The sequence below is a fragment of the Cyprinus carpio genome, chromosome A8 (assembly GCF_018340385.1).
Source record: "Cyprinus carpio isolate SPL01 chromosome A8, ASM1834038v1, whole genome shotgun sequence".
Taxonomy (NCBI): Eukaryota; Metazoa; Chordata; class Actinopteri; order Cypriniformes; family Cyprinidae; genus Cyprinus; species Cyprinus carpio.
The window spans coordinates 19,029,033-19,041,311 of record NC_056579.1 but is presented as its reverse complement, the minus strand read 5'-3'; the positions used below and the strand labels follow the sequence as shown (position 1 = coordinate 19,041,311).

The window sequence follows — 12,279 nt, the reverse complement described above, 5'->3', positions numbered from 1 at the left end:
AGATCCCTGCACTCAGTATGACGACTCTTTTGTTACACAGCTGACAGAGAGCCAGCGCTTCTCATTGTGACTCTTCTCCCTCAGCGCTAATCTAGAGAAAGGGTATGAAGGAATGCATCAGTAATCTCCTCATCAAAATGTAGTGCAACAGACGTACTTATTAGCATTTTAGTACTTAAACACGCCTCTGCTTTTTAGTTAAGCTAGTGCGAAATGCACCATTTGCAGCCATAATTATTTTATTTTATAAGCGAAAGCGTCCGATAAAGAGCATTGGTCATGTGATCTAACCTGCCTCCATTCAGAATAAAACAGCTTTTATTAGGCTACTGATATAACAGGAGCCCTCTTCTTATTAAGGTACACGATTTTAAACATATTTTTAAAAATAGCTAACTATTCACACTATTTATGTGTTAAATATTTAAAGAAGAATTGTCCTATATCCGTGCGCCTTTTTGACCCTCCGTTGAATTCGTCGTTCACTCACTGCCCCCAAGCGGCGTACAGGTGAAGTGCGCCTCACATGGACGGACAGCGGGATGAAGCGGCACCTCTCTCCCTCTCTCAGGTGTCCCGTGTGTGTGTGTTGTGTGGTAAACAGATAGCCTGCACTCGCTGCTGCTCAGAGGGGACCTCGCTCATGGAGCGGTGACACACTTTCGGTGAGTTCACAACTACGTATTTTTATTACAGCTTTTCTGCTATATTGCGTTTGAAGCCACAGTGTTTGTTTCAACATAAGTGTGATTTTCACAATAATGTTTCCACTACCACTTAATGATGAGGTTTACAACATGTATAGACTGGAATAAACTTCTGAGTGAATTATTCATTGCATTTTGGTGTGTTTCATTTTGTTCTGATGCCTTTCTGTAAGTCAAAACTGAGATTATGATTCTTTTAATGCTTCTAAATACAATATTGTTGTATGTCCATTTCTATATACAGATGTTTGTAGTATTAAAATGTATTTTCAGTCAAAATTTCTAATATATCTTCTTATCCACTTGCATGAAAATGTAATGCATGCATTTATCTGTCAGTTGGCAATTCTGATTTTGCTTGAAATGACAAATAAATCATTTGTGCGGGCAGGCATTTGACCAGCTGATAAATTATAGATCCCCACTTAGGTGAAACTCTATCTCACCCATCTTGTTACTCTCTTTGCTTTCATTGACGACCCCATTGCACAGTTTCCCAGCATGCAGCAGGAGCTTTGGCTGAGGGCTCTTCTTGATACCTGTGTGTGCAATGAGATCGGCCGCTTCACAAACACTCCCGACTAGACCGTCCGAACAAGAGCTCAAAAATGCCTTATCCAACAGCCTCGCAGGACACAACCACGTCTCCAACTCCAGCAGACCAGCACAGTCCAGAACAAAGACGCCCACAGACACTTTTGATTCTAGTTCTGTGCATCATCATGGCGATAATCGAGGTGCGTTGTCCTGGTGTTTTTCACAGACAGTGACATGAAAAGTGTGTCTTGTAGAATCTTGCAGAAATAACTTTTGTGTCTAAGAAAATGCAGATAAATGTGATAATGCCGAGGGCCCCTGGAACCTGAACAACCCGGTGAAAGCCTCAAGGAGCCATCAGGAGCTTCACAAAGAGCTGTTACTGGCCCACAAAAAGTAAGATCACAATAAAATGGTCCAAATCAGATACTGGAGACTTTAATAAATCGCTGAGCTTTTTTTTAAGTGGGTTGTTGAAATATTGATGATGCCTGGTTCTCTCTCTCTGGTCTATTGTGTCAGGCAGTCATGTGTGGACACACAGGCTGCAATCGTACACCTTCAGGTGTTATCAGCAGCCAGCGTCACACCACACACTGTGGCAGACACTGTAATGATAGGCCTGACACTACTGCTGTGTCCTGCCATGAGACCTCCAAAAAACAATAGTTTGGTCAGTTTGGCAGGTGTTGCAGAGAAACATGGGCTCAAAAATGACAGTCAAATCTCATGATGTCTTTGGGGACCGTAAGGCTCCTGGTGATGGAGGGAAATAAGATAAGAAGGAAAACATTGTTCAAAAAACTTCTATAAAACTTTTGCATTCCCCTAGAAACTTTGTATTGGCTCGCTTGTGATGGAAATAATATTAGGTGGAAGAAAAGTATATGTTATGCTTTTGTGGGTAAACACAAAGTGTCTCGGGGGAAGCAAAACATCTGCGAGAGAATGCAAAAGCATTGAAATATTACTTATCCTCCTTAAAAATAATGAGATGGGAGGAAAAGTTATATTTGAATGCTTTTGCATTTTCTCACAATACTTTGCATTCTGTAGCAAAACTTTTGTCTTCCCCAAGAAACTTTGCATTGTCTCATGAAACTTTTGTCGCAAAACTTTAGCGTTCCCCCTAAAACTTTTGCTTTTTGATACTAAACTTCAGAGTTCCTCTGAGAAGGGAGTGCAGACGTTTTGCGAGAGTGGCTTCTTGTTGTATGATGTCACAATACATTTTGAAAATACAAGAAAAATGCTTTAACATTTTCCTCGATTATTTTAATTATTTTCTCATTTCAAATCATTGGATAAAAGTGTCTGCTAAATACATAAATGTAGATTTCACCTAGATACATTATCATCAGTTGGTGTGCTGTACTGTATATTTAAAAGATTTTTCCCCCTTAGTAGAATCAATATTGCTGTCAATCAGTCTGATTTTAGGGATAGTCATTAGGATTTGGTCCATGATTGTTTAATGGGAATGGACCACAAAAGCATCCAGACAGCACTGGATATTCAGTTTAACGTCATGTGTTTTTTCTCCTTATGAATAATACAGTTATTCAACTACTTTTACATACAGTGTTAACTAAAACTATTAAAAAAATATTTTCCTTGAAATAAAATATATATATATATTAGATGAAAAATCTAAACTTATAAAAAAATAGAAATGTTGCCTTTGCAAGTTTAAATTGAAGCACTAAAACAACTAAAACTGAAATAAAAATAAATTTTTAAATACTACAAATAATAAAAGCAAAAGACAAAATGAATAACTTAACATTTAAAATAAAAACAGCTAAATAACAAGCTAATTCAATATATTAATAAAAACTGTAACAGTATATAAATAATAGTAAAAATAACACCGGTAAACTGTTACTTTTATATGTGCTGTTTGTGCTTGGGCCCTTTGGGCGGGACAGAGGGCTGGTGGTGTGCTGTAAGCCGGAGCTTCAGATGGTCCTGGAGAGGAGGAAGAGAGAGCAGAGCCAGAGAGAGGAGGGAGAGCAGAGCAGGAGTCCTCTGGAGCAGGTGCTGCAGGAGCGCCAGCACAAACATCAGGAGATGATGGTCAGCAGCCCCCTCAAGTGTGTGTGTGTGTGTGTGCTGAAACTAATCAAACACTAATGCTGTGATTGCACAATGAACCAGAAGGAATTCAACAGTAAATCTGTACTGTTAGTTAAATGGAAATCATACAAGTTTTAATTTTTTAGACATTGCTAGTATTACATGTTTCTTACTTTATTTCATGACTATGTTAACAATGGTTTCCAGCATAGCTACCACATTATTTCTGATGTGTTATCATAATAAATTAATATGCACAAACTGTGCATTCACAGTCTTTAATGTAATTTTGTTTACCACACTGTTGCAACTGACATGTAGGTGGGAATTGTTGTTGCATGGTCAGTTTTAAAGGTGAGATTTTCTGTGTTTTGTGATTTGTGCTGTTGTTTGTCAGAAGAGAAGGAAGAGGAGCAGAGGTTGCATGAGGAGGTTCAGCTCTTGGAGTTCGTCCGAGTGAGACAGAACCTGAGGAAAGTCCACACAGCTCTACAGAAAAACCTTCACACCTGAATCTGACTAAAGGCATGCTTCACTTGGCCATTCAGCTTCATTTACAAATAAAGTACACAGTGTTTCCTTATATTCCTTATTATCTTGTTAATTAACCGTTTTCACAGTCTGTTACAGTTCATTACACTTTTCATTTGTGTTCTGCAATAATGAAATAATGTTCAAATAAGTCAAATAACTATTATTATTATTACTACAATTATTGGTTGGTCCTAGTAATGTAAAACCATATGAAATCATTCTGTCATTTTGAACTTTTTTGGATGAGAGTGGCCTGTACAAATCAGCTTTATTGTAATATGCAAGGTCATTAAATAAATAACACAATTCTACCATGGTACATGTTGAACTACACGGTTGTCGTATCCATGTTTATGATAATTTATTATTAGTAAAAAAATAATAACGAGGTAAAGAATTACCATGGCAAAATTGTATAATAGGTGTTGTAAGTTTTATCCTATTGTAAAAAATCAAATCAGATTGAACTATTTATTGAACTGAATAAACATGGTTTTGATTGATAAAACAATCTAATGTCACGAGCCCACTAAACACACCCTCGCCTGTTCTCCTGCGCTGTGATTGGATGAGCAGGGACATCTCAGGAAAGCGGAATAAACAGAAGCAGCTGTCTGGATGTTGGTCATGTGATGCGGCGTTTTTCACTGCCTCTGCAAAAATTGAGGAAGAGGCGATTTAACAGCGCTTTTATTTTCACTGTCACTAAAAAGAAGATCGTTTTAAAAACAGTCTAGTATAAAAGGAGGGGTTTCTTCATCTGGAAAAACAGGTGAGTGGTTGTGAAGTGCTTTGCAAGTATGGAAATGCCAAGGGGACGCAAGTTTTTAACAATTTGTTTTTCTCGTAAAGTTGTGTTGTTCCACTGGCACGCAATATGTAGAGATTTTACAGTAAGCCAAGTTTATTTATATAGCACATTTCATACACAATGGTATTTCAAAGTGCTTTACATAAAAGGAATTAAAATAATAACAATAAAACAAGGAAATGAAAAACTTTTTAGAATAGAATAGAAAAAGATTGTACATAAAATACAGTGCAGTCATTTCGGACCTAGCACAGTGCTCATTCATTAAAAGCACAGCTAAATATGAGTGTTGAGTCTGGATTTAAATGTGGCTAATGTTATAACCACATCTGGTTTTAGCACATATGATCTGTTCTGGAAGCTGATTCCAACTGCGGGAGGCATAATAACTAAAAGTAGATTCCCCTTGTTTTGTGTGAACCCTTCATATTTCTAACAGACTAGATCCTAATGATCTGAGTGAGCTTATATGCAATGTATTTAGGTCCTAGAGCATTGAGTGATTTGTAAATGAGTAAAAGTACTTTAAAATCAATCCTAAATGTAACTGGAAGCCAGTGTATGGACCTGAGGACTGGTGTGATATGCTCAGATCTTCTGGTTCTAGTCAGGATTCTGGAAGAGCTGCAGATGTCTAATGGTCTTCTTCTTACAATAGTCTACCCTGCTGGTGAAAACAAGCATGAACAAGTTTTTTCAAGTCTTGACTGGAAACAAAACATCTAGTGATAGTATGCTGATTTAGTTACTGCTTTGACATGACTACTGAAACTAAGTTCTGTCTCCAGAATCACACCAAGATTCCTGACTTGATTTTTAGGTGTTTGTCCCCTTGAGTCAAGGTATGCATTCACCTTGAGAACTTCATCTTTGTTTCCAAATGCAATGACTTCAGTTTTTTCCTTGTTTAACTGAAGAAAGTTCTGGCACATCCAACTATTAATTTCATCAATACATTGGCAGAGGGAGTCAATGGGGCTGTAGTCATTTTGCGATAAGGCTAGGTGAATCTGTGTATCATCAGCATAGCTGTGACAGGCAATTTAGTTCTTTCTCATTATTTGACTTAGTGGGAGCATATACAGGCTAAACAAGAGCGGTGCAAGAATTGAGCCTTGTGGGACTCCGCATGTCATGGACGTCCACTTAGACTTATGCTCTCCTAGACTCACATAATAACCTCTCCCTTCTAAGTATGACCTGAACCATTTGATTACCATCCCAGAAAGCCCGACCCAGTTTTCCAGTCTGTCTAGTAGTATGTTATGATTGACAGCGTCAAATGCAGCACTGAGATCTAGTAGTACCAGTGCTAATATTTTGCCAGAATCAGAATTTAAGCGAATATCATTTATTATCTTTATAAGTGCTGTCCCTATGCTGTGGTGTGGTCGGAAACCAGACTGAAAATTGTCCAGGTATCCATTTGAGTATAGTAGGCCTAGTTAAGCTGATTAAAAACTACCTTTTCAATCATCTTGCCTATAAAAGGAAGATTTGATATTGGTCTGTAGTTATTCAATATGGTGTTATCAAGATTGTTCTTTTTCAGGAGGGGCTTAACAACTGCAGTTTTCAGGGAGTTTTGAAAAGTCCCAGAAAAAAGAGAGGTGTTCACCACTTCTAAGGGATCTGCTTCTAAACAGTTTAACACACTTTTGAAAAAAGATGTGGGAAGTGTGTCAAGATAGCAGGTTGACGATTTAAGGTGCTGTACTATTTCTTCCAAAAATTTGCTATCAATTGCTTCAAAAACAGGGTTTTTGAAGTTGTGGTCGAATTTTTCTGAGTTCTGCATAACTTGAGGATGTGCTAATCGCCTTTCTAATATGACTGATTTTCTCAGAAAAGAAGTAAGCAAGCTCATTGCATTTGCTTTCGGAGAGCATTTCACTGGGAATCTGACTTGGGGGGTTTTTCAGTCTCTCAACAGTAGCAAAAAGAGTGTGAGGTTTGTTTATGTTACTGTTTATAAGGTTTGAGAACAATGTCTGTCTAGCTTTGCCTAATATAGATGTTATAGTGAATTTCAAGATTTGTCTTACGCCACATCTGCTCAGATTTTCTGCATTGTCTTTTCATACTCTGAACTGCTGTTGATTTTCTCCAGGGTGCTTTTTGTCTGTCAGTCGCCTTGATGACTTTTGCAGGAACAATACCATCAATAACATTCTTAACTTTTGAGTTAAAGAAATCAAGGAGAAGATCAACACAGTGCATAAATGCTTGGTGTTAAATATATAGCCTTCATAAATAGCACACTAGTGTTCTCGTTAATGCATCTCTTTCTGACAGAGACAGATCTAGATTCAGTGATAGCAGAGATCAATAATTCAAAGAAAATACAGAAGTGATCAGATGCTACGTCCTTAATAACAGTGGATGAAGTGTTTAAACCTCTACTGATGAGTAAATCTAGTGTGTCCACGATTGTGTGTGGGTCCATACACATGCTGAATCAGGTCAAAAGTGTTTAAAATGGTTATAATTTATTTTGTAATATTGATTTCTGCATTATCAGTGTGAATATTAAAATCCCCTGTAATAGCAAAACAGTCAAACTCTGAGGAAATCATTGATAACAGTTCTGTAAACTCTTCAATAAAGGCTGGAGAGTATTTTGGAGGCCTGTAAATAATGATAAACAGAATGCGTGGAGCATCTTTCAGCACAATACCTGGATATTCAAAAGACAAGTACTGACCAAATGACACTTGCTTGCATTGAAAGACATCTTTAAGACAGCTATCACAGATTTAACAAAACAATTTGCCAAATTAACTTTTTAGTCAGCAAACACTTTACAGTTACCTTTACTTCCAAAAGCTTTTAGTTTGTTCAAGCAGATAATGTTAATGATAATGTTAATGTTAATGATGCACTTAGCAAAGCTGGTGTTTAATAAATGACCAGAACAGCTTTCAGTGTCTGCTATTTCTCTTTAGTTCTATTTATTTCATTATGGAATTGAATTCCAATTTGAGTGTTTTTCTGCTATTGCCATAGAAATGCACGCAAGCTTTTTAATATTGTAAGTTTTCCATGCACTGTATTTCTGTAAAATACAGTTATAATTTATTAAGTAAAGCTGCTGTAAGCAGTTTCTTTGTCAGTAAAGGCACCAGTTGGAATAGCAAATTAATAATAAAATAAGAAGAAAAAAATTTATTTGCTTTATAGTTTTAAGGTTTTAGTTTAGTTTTCAGTTGTAGTTTTCTGTTTTAGTTTTCTGATTGGTTAAGATGCTCATAAATAAAAAGCTTATCAAAAACATCACACTGCTTCACGTACATAAATGCTTATTTAGGAGAATTTAACAATTCATCTTTGCATTGGTGAGTCACTGATTATGCAAACATTTTAGGTGTATGATACACAGCTGACAGAAGAGATATAAAGCTAGAATATGGACCGTAAACACTGATTCACTGACAAAGATCAAGGTTCAGTTTTTAAGATCACAGGATCACACTGCAATGACATATTCAAACTTTATTAGTCCTTCTATAAAACAGCCATCATGCATGACCCTAAACCGTCACTTTTATTTTAAGGAACAATGAATGCAGCGCTGCTGGAACAGTATCGAGAGAGAATCCGGACTGAACTGGACAGAGTCGTGGATTTCTGGCTGAAATATTCCCATGACAAAGAACACGGGTGAAATGATTCATATTTTAATACATGGGGTTAGCAGTAGGCTACTTCACTATAATTCTTTAAATGTTTAACTGGATGTTAAAATATTTGTATTCTGTAAGCTTGAATGATTAACATACATATATGCTGAAGCAATGAAATTGTCCTTAGCACTGAACCCTGAGGGACACCCATCATTCGAACAGTATTCATATGAAATATTTTGATATTAGCAATTATTTAAGGCGTATGTACTTAGTTTGCAAAGTTATTTGTTAAAATTAATTTAACAATTAATCAATTTAACGTGGATTAAATATAATACCCCTGTTAAATGTTTGTTTAATTTTCTTGACTTTAGTGGTTTCTTTAACTGCCTTGGAAAAGATGGGAAGGTCTATGATGAGCTGAAATATGTGTGGTTACAAGGAAGACAGGTTAGATTATTTTCAATTCTATCTATTCTGATATTAATCAGAAGGGTTTTTTGTTTTTTGATTGACTTTTTTTTTTGTCCCAGTAAAAGCTGTGTTAAATTGAGTGTCTGATGTCTTACATATCCACAAGTCTGGATGTACAGCAGGCTGTATCGTACAGTGGAAAGATTTCACAGACCTGAGATTCTTGACGCTGCTAAATCAGGTTTGAGATTTGGTTTCTTAGATGTTTTTTTATTTTTCATCCATCCATTTGAGTAACGATCATCACAGGAATAAATTATATTTAAAAATAGAAAACAGTTATTTTAAATTGTAATAATATGTCACAGTATTATTGTTTTTAGTGTATTTCTGACCAAGTGTGATCATTAATTTGTTTTTCTTTTTTTCTAGTACTGCCCTGAAAAATCTATTGCAAGAAACAGATGTTGACACATACATTAGTTTACAAGACAAAATAATTGAATTTACCCAAATGACCCTGTTCAAAATAATGTATAAAAACTAAATCTACAAAAAAAAAACACACAAAAAAAAAACCACACAAAAAAAAAAATTCACAAACACTTTATGGATAAACTATAAACTCAAGCTTTTTTTTTTTTTTTATTATGTGCCAACATTTAATCTTGCAACTTTGATTTGAACTTGGTAATTGCACAGATTTGATCCTGTTACATCAGATAATCTTGACTTTCAGGTGCTGCATTTCTGCAAAAGTTTGCTCGAGTTCAGGCCTCCAGTGGCGCAGGGAAATGTGCCTTCTGTCTGACGAGAGATGGACGAGCAGTAAAGGTTCAAAGGACGATATTCAGCGAGTGTTTTTATGTGATGGCCATGGATGAGCTGTCCAGGATTACAAAAGACAAAGAGATGCAGGTAAAACTATTAGTCAGAATTTCACCTAGAACTTAAACTGGGTTAAATAATAATGACATAATGTATTGAACGGAGTATGACTGATGTGCTTTATAGATTTGTATTAAAAAGTGAACACTTTCAGTAACTTTTCAGCATGTTTTTATCTGTTTCCTCACCTTTGATTTAAATGTCAGAGTTACTGTATAAAGTTGATAGTATATATTTGATGGTCAGATATTTTGTCCATGTTCTCCTCAGGCAGATGCTGAGAGCATGATGGATCGCTTGATATTCTGGGTACAAACTGATTCATCAGATCTCAGTCGTCCTCAACTTCCTGGTGATCCGCCAGTCAACAGCATGGCAGTTCCCATGATGCTCCTGTGCCTGGTAGATCAGCTGACAGAGGGTAGAACTGATGTTGCAGAAAAGTACAAAGACCTGAGCGGATGGTGTGTGGAGCGGATACTACAGCATATACAGGTGAGCCAACAGAGTAAACAAGCTTCAGGGATGTGACACTAAGCTCACAATGTGCCAAGAATTAATCAAAAAAAAAAAATTAAAAAATAAAAAATTCTGAGATGAAGGAAATGCCAAATGATACATTATACTAAATTCTTTAATCTCAGAGAGATGGAAAAGCCATTTTGGAAAATGTCACATTGACTGGAAAGGAGCTTCCTGGCTGTCAAGGGCGTTTGCAGAACCCTGGTAAATGATCATTTCAGAATACAACAGGATCAATGACTTCTTGATTACAGTATGAATAAAGCCTCCTCATGAATAGTTTGTTAGCTTCTTTATCTCCATCTGATAAAGAATCTTGCTGTAAATCCAACCTTACTGCCACTTTCCTCAGAAATTCAGCATCTGTTACTGCGTCTCTCTCTAGGTCACGCTCTGGAGGCTGGCTGGTTCCTGCTGCAGTACGCGCTGAAAAAAGAAGACGTGCAGCTGCAGAAGACAGCAGTGGATAAGTTCATGGAGATCCCGTTCCACACCGGATGGGACAAACAACATGGTGGCCTTTTCTACTTCCTGGATGTAGATGGTCATTGTCCGACTCAGGTCAGATTATATCTGTGATTCAGTGTCAAATATGACTTAAAAAAACACCTTGTGTTGTATTTGCAGTTCAAGCACAACCTTTTTGCCCAGATGCTTGTGAGGCAAGACACAGTCAACTTTTATTGCCACTAGTACTTTGATGTTCTTTTGATCACAAACATTAGAGATCATTGACAAACCCATTTTTTTCTTTCAATTTTTTGATAGTAAGACGTTAAGTGTAAATGCACCCTCTGACTGTTAATATTTTGGTTTTCAGACAGTTTTTTTTTTGTGGTTCAAACCCTTGTACTTTGTGTCATGTTTTAGTGTTGTTTGCTGTGTGTGTGTAGTTAGAGTGGAACATGAAGCTGTGGTGGCCTCACTGTGAAGCTCTGATCGCCTACCTGATGGCCTACAGTCACAGCAGAGCGCCTCTGCTACTGGACCGCTTCAAGCTGATCTATGACTACACCTTCAGCCATGTAAGAGATTTCATTTGGAGTAAGGCTCTTTCAGTATAATCAGACAGTTCAGATCCTTCATGTTCTTAATGCTTTGCTCAAGTTTTCTGATGAGGAGCATGGCGAGTGGTTTGGATATCTGAGTCGTCAGGGAGAGGTTGTGCTGGATTTCAAAGGAGGACCCTTCAAAGGTGAGTAGCTTTGGAGAAAATGATTTCAACACTGTCAAACATGATTCATGCTCACCTTCTGTAGATTTTATGTGTGTGTGTGTGATTATTCATATCCAAATTACATTTTGAAGTAACTGTTTTCTAATATATTTGAATACATTTTAAAATGTGATTTTCATGTGATGCAAAGCTGAATTTCCAGCAGTCCTTACTCCAGGCTTCAGCTCACATGGTTCTTTAGAAATCATTCTATGCTGATTTGCTGCTTGTTACGGATGTTGAAAACAGATGTGCTGCTTAATATTTTTGTGGAAACTGTGATACAATGCAACTCTTTACTTTTGATCAATTTAATGCATCACTGCTTAAAGTTTTTAACTGAGAGTTGCTGTATTTGATCAGTTTTGAACCAGACACATTTACTCTGTTTGTCCAGGGTTCTTCCATGTTCCTCGGTGTCTCTACATGTGTGAGAAGCTTCTGGACGGTCTTCTTGAAAGGCAGAATTCTTGAACTTGCAGACATTTTGCATTCCATGACCAAGATGTGACAAAGTGTAAGATGTTCCTGTAACTGATCAGTTTGCATAAAATGCAATCGTTATACATTTATAATCATTTTTCACTTTTAATTGGGCCCTAATTTCAGTAATACTGTCACATTTATATTACAGTTTTTTTTTTTAAAGCCATTTGTCTAACGTTAAAAATGAAAAGGGGACTACATAGATTTTTTGTTTAGATTTAAATATTTCTAGCCTTGACCAGTAGTTCACTAGCTGATTTGTCTTGATATAAAAAGGTATTTCTCAGCTATGTGAGTTTATAAACCATTCCTCTGATGATCACTGTGCTGCTCTTATGAGCCTCTTCTGATCCATTATTAATTTTTTTTTTAAATAATTCTGCATACATGTAAAGACTTTCCAAATGTGCTGAATAAATTGCTTGCTTTACTATGGCACGTCTTCCTTTAGCCGATTCTTTT

At 36.7% G+C, this 12,279-nt stretch overlaps 2 protein-coding genes across 3 annotated transcripts; both read left to right on the top strand.

Moving 5' to 3' along the window:
* Nucleotides 1-497: 497 nt before the first annotated feature.
* On the top strand, nucleotides 498-3,900 carry LOC109054886 (actin-associated protein FAM107A-like). Of its 2 annotated transcripts, none has more exons than XM_042763058.1 (5): nucleotides 498-665; nucleotides 1,200-1,444; nucleotides 1,538-1,640; nucleotides 3,173-3,320; nucleotides 3,718-3,900. In XM_042763058.1, the coding sequence occupies exons 2-5, from the start codon at nucleotides 1,258-1,260 to the stop codon at nucleotides 3,778-3,780; spliced, it is 501 nt and encodes a 166-aa protein (XP_042618992.1). In that variant the 5' UTR covers nucleotides 498-665; nucleotides 1,200-1,257; the 3' UTR covers nucleotides 3,781-3,900. The 2 variants fall into 2 exon arrangements, with proteins under 2 accessions (XP_042618992.1, XP_018927668.2); XM_019072123.2 differs by having other exon boundaries at nucleotides 1,529-1,640.
* Nucleotides 3,901-4,441: 541 nt separating this feature from the next.
* Nucleotides 4,442-12,252, top strand: LOC109054874 (N-acylglucosamine 2-epimerase-like). The gene is made up of 11 exons (XM_042762636.1): nucleotides 4,442-4,626; nucleotides 8,220-8,325; nucleotides 8,666-8,742; nucleotides 8,872-8,946; nucleotides 9,445-9,623; nucleotides 9,864-10,088; nucleotides 10,238-10,319; nucleotides 10,501-10,676; nucleotides 11,009-11,140; nucleotides 11,223-11,310; nucleotides 11,729-12,252. Exons 2-11 carry the CDS (start codon nucleotides 8,225-8,227, stop codon nucleotides 11,803-11,805), a joined length of 1,212 nt encoding a protein of 403 aa, XP_042618570.1. The 5' UTR covers nucleotides 4,442-4,626; nucleotides 8,220-8,224; the 3' UTR covers nucleotides 11,806-12,252.
* The last annotated feature ends 27 nt before the right edge of the window (nucleotides 12,253-12,279 follow it).